This window comes from Natrix helvetica (assembly GCF_964273705.1).
Source record: "Natrix helvetica genome assembly, chromosome: 12".
In the NCBI taxonomy this organism is placed as follows: Eukaryota; Metazoa; Chordata; class Lepidosauria; order Squamata; family Natricidae; genus Natrix; species Natrix helvetica.
The window spans coordinates 3726831-3740429 of NC_138556.1; the positions used below are offsets into that span (position 1 = coordinate 3726831).

The window sequence follows — 13599 nt, forward strand, 5'->3', positions numbered from 1 at the left end:
GAGGGAAAAAAATAGAGGTTTACAAGTTGTGTGAAACGTAAGAAGAATTTCTGAAGCAATGTTAGATCAGCACTACCAATAAAATAAACTTAATGGTTCTCAAGATCAGTTCAGTGATCCATATTTGGCAAAGGTAACCCATTTTGTAAGAACTATTAATAAGAATAGACAGTTAATAAAAATTTCCATCAAATGTAAGAAGGTCCATTCTTAGTAAAAACAAAACGGGCAAGATGTTTTAAAGCTTTATGTTTCCAGAAATCCAAATTTCTGATGTGATACAACTCCATCGCAGAATTACTATCCATAAATGGTTCCTGGGGTAGATTAAATTCCATATCTGTTGTGGTCCAGCAGCGGCCGGCTGAGCTGTTAGTGGACTCTGACAGCTCAGACCATTGTGGGACTGCTCTGGAGGATGAGGAAGACTCTGGAGGGTGTTTGGAGTCAGAGCAGGAACTAGAGAAGCCTGTTGGCCACCAGGTGGCATCTGAGTCAGGGAGCAGTGAGGAGGAACAGAGGGAGGTTGTCCCAGAGGGAGGTTGTCTACGCGTGTGCGTAGAAGTGATAGGAGAAAGGAACAGCTGTGGAGAAGACGTCATAGAAGGAAGTAAGGACAGCTGGCTATGGTTGTGGCCCCCTCCCAAAGAGTTTAAAGGTGGAGCGACGGGAGGGGAATCTTTGCAGGAAACAACAGTCCATATTCAAGCCGTTGCAAAAGCCTTCTGTTAGTGTTATCTTGTGTTTGTGAAGAGAACTTTCTAGGCTCCCAGCCAAGAAGTGGCTTTATCTAGGTAATTAGTCGTGGCAGGTAGCCAAGCCTGTGTCTGCATATTCATTGGAATCACGGGACAAAACCATTTCAGCGTTGTTTTTAAATATGAAAATATTTTTGACATTTATGGACACTCAGAGTTACACTGCCATTCATCTGAAGAATATGTTGTTAATGACACTTCGCAGAGAAACAGGAGGTAGGAAAGGAAAGACAATATTTTTCGTAGATGCAGTACATCACATTTCAGAATTGTTGAGCTTTATCAGATTTCTAACACACACCAAAGATTCCTGAATAAGTGAATATATACTGTATGTATGTATACATTTATGTGTGTATTTGTGTGTGTGTGTGTGTGTGTGTGTGTGTGTGTATATATATATATATATATTCACATCCATTGTTTTGTTCTCCATTCACTTAATCAGCAATCTTTGTTTTGTGTGTGTGAGTGTGCGTGTGATTCCTGAGTAGATGAATGTATATGCATGTCTGTGTGTGTGTTTATTTACATTTACATTTATGTATATATATTTGCACATCCGTTGTTCTATTCTCCATCCACTTATTCAAGAATCTTTGTTTTGATTCGAATTGCATCTTAATAACAACATTTAACAAATGTTCTACATTTTGTATTCAAAGTTTGTCAAACTTGGTCCAAATTCCACCTTTTCAATTCCTTTTGGAACAAGACTATTATTGGAAGATACTAATATCGCTTCTCGACCTTTTGCCTGAGATCAAGTGTAGTGTACTGAAAACAACTTGACATTTGGTTTTTGATCATCCCAAACATGTTGCAGAAGTTACACAATAACAAAGGGACCTTGGAGGTCTTCTATTCCAACCCCCTGCTCAGGCCGGAGACCCTATACCCATGATGGCGAACCTATGGCATACATGCCAGAGGTGCCATGCAGAGCCCTTTCTGCTGGCATAAGCGCCATTGCCCCAGGTCGGATCTCCGTGGCGTTTCTTTTGCGAGCTTCTGTTTGCCTGCAAACGACGAAACAGAAGCTCACGAAAGAAAAAGATCTTACCTCTTGCTGCATTGCCAGTATTGGGGTGCCCCACCTTCCGGCGGCCAGTTGCACATGCATGTTGGTCCAAGACGGAGTGGCTGTGGCTTCTGGCCCCCCGGTTCAACCAGATGATCCCATCTCTGGCCATTGGGGGCGAGCAACTGGCCCCCATGGAGCGGGCGCGCAATTTGGACGTCCTCCTGGATGCCCGGCTGTCCATGGATGACCATGTAACAGCCGTGGCAAGGGGGGCGTTCCACCAGGTTTGCCTGGTGCGCCAAATGCGTCCCCTATTGGACCGGGATGCCCTTCGCACAGTCACTCACGCGCTGGTGACGTCCCGCCTAGACTACTGCAATGCTCTCTACATGGGGCTCCCCTTGAGATGCACCCGAAGACTACAGTTGGTCCAGAATGCGGCCGTGCGGGTGATTATGGGGAATACTAGATACTCCCATATAACACCTCTCCTGCGCGAGCTGCACTGGCTCCCTGTGGTCTATCAGGTGCGTTTCAAGGTGTTGATAACCATCTTCAAAGCGCTCCATGGCACAGGACCTAGCTACTTGCGGGATCGCATCCTGCCCCATACATCCCTACGACCAATTCGCTCTCACAGAGAGGGACTTCTCCGGGTGCCGTCCACTAAGCAGTGCCAGAGGGCGGCGCCCAGGAGCAGGGCCTTCTCTGTGATGGGCCCGACCCTTTGGAATGACCTCCCCCCCGACATTAGGATTACTACCGACCTCCGCTCCTTCCGTTCAAAACTCAAGACCCACCTTTTTCAACTAGCTGGCCTGGCTCAATCATAGTTCCATCTTTATCCTCCTGGCAATCTTTTAAATTTATAATTTTATATTGGGATATTTTAATTTTAATTTTATTATGACTATTCTTACGTATTGTACTATGTGATTTTGACACCTCCTCCGTGAAATGTTTTAATTTGTATAATATGTGTTTTTATTTATTGTACGCCGCCCCGAATCCCTTTGTGGAGAGGGAGCGGCTAACAAATCTAATAAATTCAAATTCAAATTCATATGCATGTCAATGCGCGTACGCACAGCCTTCAGTTTGGGCTCTCGGGTGTCCAAAAGGTTTGCCATCACTGCCCTGTAACATTCCAGACAAATGGTGCGCCAGTCTCTTCTTAAAAACCTCCAGTATTAATCTGATAATACCTCTGTCTTTCTTTTTCTGTCTCTCAGGGTTCTGTGTGTGCTCAGCCTTGCCCATCAGGAACATATGGCATTAACTGCAGCCAAGAATGCCCCTGCCATAATGGAGGACAATGCGACCACGTGACAGGAGCCTGCCTCTGTACTGCAGGGTATATGGGAGACAGGTAGGCGTTGAAGTCAGATAAAAGGAAACCCAGGTTTGCATTCTTACCCAAAAAATATGTATCTGCTAATGTCTTATGCGCATACTTACATGACAGCCTTTCTGTGCACCAAGAAAAATCATCTTGCATGCACAATCCTTCTGGGATTCTAACTACTTTCAGATGCTGGGATGAGGCTGAATGGCTGAATGGCCTGCCATATGTGCTCGGGCTTGGTAGATCAATATCTCATAAAATAACACAGTTGGAAGGGACCTTGGAGGTCTTCTAGTCCAACCCCCTGCTTAGGCAGGAAACCCTACACCACAGACAAATGGTTACACTACTGACTCATATTTAAATGACTGTCCACTAGGACTCTAAGATCCCTCTCACAGTTACTGCTATTGAGCCAAGTTTCAAATAATCTCTGCCTGTATATTTGGTTTTGCCTTGCTTAAGTCCGAGATCTTAGTTTTCTCACCGGTGAATTGCATTTTGTCAAATAGGGTTTAAGTGTTCAAAACTGTCAAAATCCTTCTTATTGAAAATTTCTTATTGAAAATGTCTTACTTTCTTTTTAAAAATTTTCTTAATAAGAATTTCTTATTGAAAACTTATTGAAAATACATTGATAGGGATTAACTTATTTTCCAAAGCACCAGAGGGTGGGACAAGAAACAATGGATGGAAACTAATCAAGCAGAGACGCAATCAAGAACTAAGGAGAAACTTCCTAACAGTGAGAAAAAATAACCAGTGGAACAGCTTTCCTCCAGAGGTTGTGGGCGCTTTATCACCCAAGGGCCTCTTGTCTCAAATTGTATAGGGTCTCCTCCTTGAGCAGGGGGTTGGACTAGAAGACCTCCCAGGTCCCTTCCAGTTTTATTCTTCTGGATCTTGAGCCTATCTTCTAAAGTGTTGGCTTTTCCTCCCAGTTTGTATCATTTGCAATAATTAAGATTTCCAAAATCCACTGCGGATTGAATTAAAATCCTTTGGGGGGAAAATAGATGAAGAAATCTTCACCACTGAAGATGAAGAGGGAAATGGATTAAATTTTGCCTGATCTGCACAGTCTAGAATAGAATAGAATAGAATAGAATAGAATAGAATAGAATAGAATAGAATAGAATAGAATAACAGAGTTGGAAGGGACCTTGGAGGTCTTATAGTCCAGCCCCCTGCTTAGGCAGGAAACCCTACACCACTTCAGACAGATGGATATCCAACATCTTCTTAAAAACTTCCAGTGTTGGAGCATTCACAACTTCTGGAGGAAAATTGCTCCACTGATTAATTGTTCTAACTGTCAGGAAATTCCTCTTTAGTTCTAAGTTGCTTCTCTGTTTGATTAGTTTCCACCCATTGCTTCTTGTCCTCAGGTGCCTTGGAGAATAGTTTTATTCCCTCTTCTTTGTAGCAGCCCCTGAGATATTGAAACACTGCTATCCTGTCTCCCCTAGTCCTTCTTTCTATTAAACTAGACATACCCAGTTCCTGCAACCCTTCTTCATATGTTTTATCCCCTCATCATCTTTGTTGCTCTTCTCTGCACTCTTTCTAGAGTCTCCACATCTTTTTTACATCGTGGTGACCAAAACTGGATGCCGTATTCCAAGTGTGACCTTACCAAGGCCTTATAAAGTGGTATTAACACTACATGTGATCTTGGTCTTGGGGAGAAATTTTAATATTTTTCAAGCAGGCAATTTCAGTCAGTCAATCAGAATAGAGCTAGAAGGGACCTTGGAGGTCTTCCAGTACAGAGTCCATGACAATTTGCCACGGCCAACTCACCATGGCCAACTTGTCATGGGCAACATGCCACAGCCAACTTGATGCATTGCAACTTGACACAGGACAAGAGATACACTAACAAAGAAATGCTGGAATAGAATCATTAAAGAAAGGATGAACAAGGAGGGACAGAGTGAAATGTGAATGGCAAAAATTAAAATACTTTTTATTTATTTTAAATAATTAAATAGAATCGAATAGAATAGACTAATAGAATAAAATAGAACGTGGGCATAAGGCTTGCCATTGGTTGCCTTCCTGCATACGTTACAGACTTAATTAATGCTCTTGCCAGAAGTTATATTTGAGACTGATTTTAACCGTGTTGTTGTAATGTAGGAACTGATAAGTCAATATGAAATGCTTGCATTTACCTCTGTTCGTCTTTTAGATGTATTGTTTAAATAGAGTTGTTAAATAGTCCCGTGGCGAATTCTCCCATTCTGTCTAGTCCAATCCTCTGCTCAGGTAGGAGCCCCTAGACCAATGAGGGCTAACCATTTTTTCATCTGGTGTTGAAAGCGTGAGTGAGCACGCAAAAGCGCACAAGCGCATTCCCACACCTCTAATGCAATGCCCCGTACACCCTGCCCCCACACATGCATGCGTGACCCCCCCCATGCACTCCCCGTCCCTATGCACATGTGCATGCGACCCCCCCCCCACATTCCTACCCCCTGCTCATGTGCGTGTGACACCCCCACGCCCTGTTTTGGACCTTACAGGCCTCCCTGAAGCCTCCGGAGGCTTTGCCCTCCCCCAGCGCTCCGGAGGCTGGAAACGGCCCATTTCCGGACTTCCAGGAGGCCCATTTTCCACCCTCCCACAGCCTCCGCACAAGTTCTGTACTTACCTGGCATCCAAAACGGGCTGTGTGGAGACTCCTGGGAGGGGAGGGGCACTGGCCAGTGCGCGCACATGTGGGGTGGAGCTGACCTAGGGCAACAGCTGGCGTCCCCCCAGAGGTAACTCCACATGCCACCTTTGGCCCCTGTGTCATAGGTTCGCCATCACGGCCCTATACCATCACAGCCCTTTCTGTGGCGCTTCTATTTCTGCATCCCAAGTGAACAGTAGGGTTGGTTCAGTGACAAATATGAAGATTGGCACATTGCTGTATAGGTGGTGCTCAACTTGTGACTGCAGTTGAGCCCAAAATGTATGTTGCTAAGTGAGGTATTTGTTAAGTTCATTTTGCTTTTCTTGCAAGAGTTGCTAAGTCAGTAACCTGGTTGTTAAGTGAATCTGGTTTCCCCCTGGGCTTTGCTTGCAAGAAGGTCACAAAAGGGGATCATTTGACCCCGGGTCACTGCAACCGCCATAAATATGAACCAGTTTAAATATATTTTATGATGCATGGATATTACAATGACTATGGTTAATGATATCTCAATTGCTGTATGTACATTTACACACCGGAATCAAATGCCTCGTGTGTCTAATCTCACTTGGCCAATAAAGAATTTTATTCTAATCGGTTGCCAAGAGTCTGAATTTTGATCACGTGACCATGGGGATGCTACAACAGTCGTAAGTGTGAAAAATGGTCATAAGTAAGTTTGAACGGTCACTAAATGAACTGCTGTAAGTCGAGGACTATCTGTACTGTTGTCTCGGATGAAATGACCTAAGGATCCCATAAGGCTTTGGAAAACAGTCCTTGGGCAGTTAAATTTGCAACTCTGGTCCACCACTGTCAATAAATTTATGTCCTAATAAAAGCATTTATTTTTAATTGATCACAAGACACTAAATCATTGATGAGAAACGTTGTCAAGTATAGTAAAGGCAATGTTATGCAATCCGAGATCCTTTGTTTTATTTCTCTGTCTAAGATTTATCTGTCATCCCCAGCTAACAAATTCTCAGGGCAGCTCACATATCTTAGAGCAGGGGTGTCCAAACTTGGGAACTTTAAGACTTGTGGACTTCAACTCCCAGAATTCCCTAGCCAGCCTGACTGGGGAATTCTGGGAGTTGAAGTCCACAAGTCTTAAAGTTCCCAAGTTTGGAGACCCCTGTCTTAGAGAGATAGAAGTATAAATAATCACATCAAATAGAAGATAGCACAATTGAGAGATAGGAACACAGATAGGATGGGAATCAAACGAAAGGCTCAGAAACATTTCCCCCAACTCCTAGTTTACAAAATGTAAAAAGATTTCTGATTATTATTTTTTTAGGAAGCAGGTAACGGGGGAAGAATATTTGGTAGTTGATGCAAATCTTCCTAAACTTTGTATTCTTGAACCAATATATCAATGGAAATTAGTTATTTAAAGAAAAAAATCTAAAATTCTCTGATTTTTCAGAGCAACTGTTCAACAGTAATTAAAAACCATACACAGGCGGTCCTCAACTTACAACACTTACAACAGTTCATTTCGTGAACATTCAAAGTTACAACTGCACTCAAAACAGTGATTTATGACCATTTTTCACACTTACGACCGTTGCCGCATCCCCATGGTCACACGATCAAATTTCAGACGCTTGGCAAACCAACTCATATTTATCATGGTTGCAGTGTCCAAGGGTCATGTGATCAGCTTTTGTGACCAGCAAAGCCATGGGGAAGCCAGATTCACTCAACAACCATGTTATTAACCCAACTACTGACATAATTCACTTAACAACCATGGCAAGAAAAGTCGTCCAATGGGGCAAAATTCACTTAACAAATGTTTCACTTAGCAACAGAAATGTTTGGCTCAATTGTGATTGCAAACCAGGGATTACAACCGTCCATTTATGTGTGGAAATACTATAGAAAAAATGCTTCCAAGAAAATTGCCTTAAAAAAACAACCATTTAAACGAAAAACACATTCAGAGCTGTGAACTCCGAAACACAAATTTTTAGGGTGGGGTGGGTTGTTTTTTTTTTTTTTTTGATAACCCAACCTTGGATTGGAAAATAAATTGATACATCTGGCACGCTTGCAAAAATTGCAAATAAATCAACAGCTTTTTTTCACGCTTGCTAAAAAGCAATAGTCTGAAGTGATCGGTGAGACCTCCAGTGGTGGCATTAGAAACATCTGGATTCATTGTTCTTGGCTCTCCGGAGTTGAGAAAAGTTGCAATCTTGAAACGCATTCAAAAATTCCTATTTAGACAAGTTTATTTTTATTTGTTTGTTTATTATTTATTTATTTGTATCCTGCCTTTATTATTTTTACAAATAACTCAAGGTGGTGAATATCATCAATACCTTTTCTTTCTCCTATTTTTCCCCACAACAACCCTGCGAGGTGGGTTAGGCTGAGAGAGAGGGATTGGCCCAAGGTCACCCAGTCAGCTTTCCTGCCTAAGGCGGGACTAGAACTCAATGTCTCCTGGTGATTGGCTCAAAGTCCCCCCCTCCCATCAGCCTTCATGCCTAAGGCGGGACTAGAATTTACCGTCTTTTTCTGATTGGCCCAAAGTCACTCAACCAGCTCATATCTCTCTCTCCCTCCCTCCCTCTCCTTCCCTCCCTCTCCCTCCCTCCCTCCCTCCCTCTCTCTATCTCTCTCTCACACACACACACACAAACACACACACTCTATTGTGGTCAGTAACCAGCAAATAAACAAAAATACAGACAAGCACACACCTGCTACTATATAAGGCTCAGTTTACTTGTCTATATTCTATATTTATTATGTATATTTTTGGCTGCCCAACTTGGAAGTCAAGAAACTGTGTGCCCTTGAAGTGGGAAATTCGCCATTTGAAGGAGAGCAAAAGCAAAAACAAGGAACCTTTTTCCTAAATGCTTCATAGCTCTCCTGGAAAATGAGTCGCATTTTTCCAGAGAGATATTATCGCTTCTAACATTTTCATTGGCAACAATCCCCATTTTTATTATTAGTTAGGTTGCTGAGGGTTTTTTTAATGTCCCTTATAAAGTATAATGGATTTAATTTAATTTAATTTAGATATTTGCAGCCATAAATTTAACAGGGAACACTTCGTGTTTACAGGATATGCAAATGCATTGCCATTGCATCAATTAATTCCCTCAAGAGTAAGCCATGAATTTTAGCCTTTTTTTCCTCTTTCCTGCAGAGTTCTTAGTCTGTCCCCTGTTTGCTGAGGGAACATGGCTCCCAATTCGTGAAATAAAGTTTTAAAGCCAAAACTTTTGCAATTCCAACTTTCATGTCTGGTTTTAGTTAAATTTTTCACTAAAAAATTCAATTACATTTAAATAAAAGACACTCTTTGTTTTTAGATCTCTTCGTGCTTTTATTTTACCTTTAAAAAAACACCAATGAACTAATCAATCTTTTTTTTAAAAAAATGAGACTTCTTGGTTTCTTTTATAATTCAATCTCTTTTCTCTTTTACCGTTCTAAACCAAAACTCACTTCTGATGGCTTTAAATAATTTAAAAATATTCCTATGAATAGATTTTTTTTTTAGTAGTACCCCAGCTGGAAGCTCCGTCTTGTGCCCCTTTAAAGATAGCTTGTAAATTTCTCCCTATTAAATGAAGACAATAAAGCATGAATGTTGAGGTAAATATTTGATTAACACGTCATAGTCATTAAAATGTGGGAAGCAAACTGCGGTTTTCCTTCTGGTCAGTTGGAGACAGTTGTGCATTTTGAATAATTTGACAATTTAAATACAGATACAGATTAACAGAGTTGGAAGAGACCTTGTAGGTCATCTAGTCCAACCCTCCCTCCAAAGCAGACCCTACACCATTTGTGACAGATGGCAGTCTAGTCTCTTCTTGAAAGCCTCCAGGGATGAAGCTCCCACAACTTCCAAAGGCAACCTATGTTCCATGGGTTGATGGTTCTCACTGTCAGAAAATGTCTCCTTATTTCCAGGTTGAATCTCTCCTTGATCAGTTTCCATCCTTCATTCCTTGTCTGGCCTTTGGGTGCTTTGGAGAATAGTTTGACCCCTTCCTCTCTGTGGCAGCCCCTCAAATATTGGAAGATGCTATCCTGTCTCCCCTGGTCCTTCTCTTCAGTAGACTAGCCAGGTCCAGTTCCTGCAATTGTTCATCGTATATTTCAGTCTCCAGTCCCCTAATCCTCTTGTTTGCTCTTCTCTGCACTCTTTCTAGAGTCTCAGCATCTTTTTATAGTGTGGTGATCAAAACTGGATGCAGTATTCTTAGGTGTGGTTTTATAGGACTTTATAGAGTGGTATTAGTACCTCCCTTGATCTTGTGATATCAAACTTAGCATTGAGCATTTTGAATATTACAAGTAGTTATCATATACAACCAAAATTTGGGTCCAAATTTCCATTGCTGAGGGAGACAGTTGTTAAGTGGGCCACGCCTGATTTTATGAGCATATTTGCCACAGTTGTTAAACAAAACACTGTAGTTGTTAAGTGAATCACATGGTCATTAAATGAATCCAGCCTTCCTTATATCTTTGCTTGTCGGAAACTGGCGGGGAAGGTCACAAATGAGAACTGCATGCACGCTCACCTTTGCGAGCTGGTAGCGAAGGTAAGTTGATTTCACCACTGGCTCAGATGTTGTCGTAACTCGAGGGCTACCTATATTTCCTTTTGTTCCTGCACAAGGTAACCATCATCTTTGTAGCGTGAATGCAACGCTGTAGTGGGTGCCCACATGGGGGAATCACCCCAGGCAAGATGACTCTGTCGCATGAGTATAGAGAAGGGAGAGGCCACCCTCCTTCACTCTTCAGTCTTAACTTCTTTACAAATTCTCTAAGTGTCGTAAAAAATAACAAATTAGCATGAAACAAACCTCTAAAAGCATCCACGGAAAAACAATACAATGGGAAAAATGCACAATCAGATAAAAAGCTGGTGATATGCACCGGATGCAAATTCAACTTGCTAAAAAGCAATAAAAGTTAGGAAATATTACACTACCCAAGCCGTAAAGCCAAAGGTAGGCTAACAATAATAATAATAATAATTTTAAGAAAAACAGTCGCTTTGCAAGCACTTATAATGAAGCAGTGTGTGGTTTCTTTTATTTTGTTTGTTTGTTTTTGTTTTCCCATGTATTTTTTTACTGGTGCGTATGAAATCGTGACCCCAAAAGTTTAAATGTTTCGAGGTGCCGCATCCTTTTTTCCCCGTATCACTTTTATACAAATGGGTTGGCCACCACTCTCACCAGTGTTCGTAAAAGGAAGCTGTATTTGTTACATGTATATAATGTGTTAAACAAAGCATGGTAGTGTTTAATATTTTGTGAAATTGTGGCCATTAATTCTACTGCTGACAAGTATATTAACCCAAGCCGAAATAATTATGCACTTATTATTAAAGCCCCAAAGAACGGCTGTAAAGTAGCTCTCGCCAGATAAGGAGGATGAAATGGAAAACTGAACAAGAATCGGGCAAGGGTGTGTGTGCATTTGGTCGTGGTATAATTTAACCGAGCAGCGCATTTCACCCCTAATGGTCTTTCGGGATTGATAGGATAGGAAGTTAGACATTGCCACTGCGTGAAATTCACTAGTATTTGATCTTCCCAAGGTAGCAAAGGGATAAACCACAGAGAAGTGAGGCCAGGGGAGCAAAGGGCTACTAATTATGTAAATGGATGAAGGCACCAAGGTTTGATTTTTTTAAGAGGCTGGATAGTGCCTATAAATACAGCATGATATAGTGAGGTGTCAGCAGCCCATTCATCTCGATGAGCTTTGTGTTTTTCTGCTTAAACAAGCAAAGTGCGCTTGGAACAGATAACAGCGGGGCGTGTGTGTTTCTTCATCAGCCAGGAAGTGTTGCCAACTGCAGGATCTAATCTGAGTCAGTCACCAGGACCAACGGTTTATTCTTCCAAGCTTTCGAGATTGTGCTGGAGCCCATCTTCAGGGGGACCTCTGCTGAATGGCCTCCATCACATGCCCGAAAAAGGAGGCGGCAAGATGGCTCAGGGGTTAAGACGCTGGGCTTGTCAGCTGGAAACCAGCCCAGGTTCAAGACCCGAGCACCATGTGATGGTTAAGCTCCCGTCCTCAACTCAGCTCCAGCCCAACTAGCAAATGCGAGTAGATAAATAGGTTGTCAGAGTTCCAAGTAATGCACCCATAGAAAGTAGAACTCCGAGTCAAATAGATTCCTCAAAGGACAATTTTATTGGGTACATCGTATTGGCAAAACTGATGAAATCGACTCTGAAAGTTCCTGTTGTTTTCACCTAATTAACAGAGAAAGTTTTCCCCTTTACCATCAGTCACATGGTTTAATGGAGATGCCGGCCAGTTGCTTGGTTACTTTGCTTCTCCTCTTCCAGTCACTTGTTGGAATGACCTTGATTCCCACAGCAAAACTTTTTTATTTTGACTACAAAACCGCAGCTAACTATTTCCCTCCCCTTCCCATCACTGAGGGAGCTCAACCAACCTCATTGTACATATATTGCGCACTGACAATAAAGAATTATTATTATCTAGTGGCATCCCTGAAGCCTCAAAGTCGGGCCCAGCCCGGTTCGCTTCAGAGTTGACAGTGGTATCTCTTTGGTGGGAAAGTAGCAGTGCAGCATGACATCATACTTCCCACATGACTGCGGAAATGGACAGCGCTACTGTTCTGACCCAGCTCCCCAAACACGACAAACCCTCTGAAGTGAACTCAAAAGATTCCTTTATTAGGAATGCCGGCAGCCCCGGCAAAAAGTTTCTCTCTCACCGCAGGCTAATAAGTCCGTCCAGCCGGAAGATGAATAGTTGTCTGCCGCATCTATTCATCTCTGCCCCCTGCCTTTTCTCCCCAGAGCTAGGATGGGGCCTTGCTAGCAGCAGTGGCTCTTCCATCCCAAGGACCGGCCCATAGATTTCCATTACTCTCCTCTCCTCTGCCTTCTGTGCATCCACACGTCAGACACTGGACCCAACTGTTCCTCCTCTTCCTCATCAGCCACCTCCAGACCTGGGGGCTTTTGACTCTCCATCTGAGGGCTGACGGACAGCCCAGGCTCCGTCTCTCTCTCTCTCTCTCTCTCTCTCTCTCTCTCTCTCTCTCTCCATTCCCTCTTCCTCCTCAGAGGTCTCATGTTGCCCTGATCCTGACCCTCCTCTTCCTCTGATTCGGCTGCTGGAGAGGGCCAGCGGGACAGGCCACAACAGCTGGCTCAATGGCCTTGAAATGGAGATGAGCGCCACCCTTTATAGTTGTCAAGGAGTAGCAGAGTAAAATCCGCAGGGATTCTTTTTTTGCTCAGTGACGGATCCTGCAACATTATCTTGCTACCCGTATATTTGCACTTCATTCGTGGAAGTTGCCAACTGCTCAGCCAAAGAAAGCATTGATGCTGCAGTTAGGGAGATCGAGGGGCTCCTCAGATCCAAGGGCCAGAAGGTTAGGTGTGAAAGCAGACACACGCGTGTGCAAACACACACAGCAGAGTTCCAGAAAGGAGGTCGGCTGATAAATAAAAAACAATTAAAATACAGTATTTAAAAACCCCTAAATAATTAAATATAATTAAAATACCCAGTTAAAAACCCGTCAGGAGCGATATGGTTAGATCAAAGTTGAGCCAGGCCAGCAACTAGAAAAAGGTGGGTCTTGAGCTTTACACGAAAGGAGCGGAGGTCAGAGGTATTCCTAATATCCGGGGGGAGGTCATTCCACAGGGCTGGGCCCGCCACAGAGAAGGCTCTACTCCTAGGCGCCGCCCCGCGACACTGTCTAGTGGACGGCACCTGGAGGAGGCCCTCTCTG

The 13599-nt window shown here is 42.9% G+C and overlaps 1 protein-coding gene across 4 annotated transcripts in view; it reads left to right on the forward strand.

Moving 5' to 3' along the window:
- MEGF11 (multiple EGF like domains 11) overlaps nt 1–13599 on the forward strand; it is a 669285-nt gene that overhangs the window by 452413 nt on the left and 203273 nt on the right. For all 4 annotated transcript variants that reach the window (XM_081965210.1, XM_081965211.1, XM_081965212.1 and 1 more), the window contains one exon: nt 3015–3151. In XM_081965210.1, the coding sequence (XP_081821336.1) occupies nt 3015–3151 (137 nt within the window). The remainder of the gene's footprint in view (nt 1–3014; nt 3152–13599) is intronic.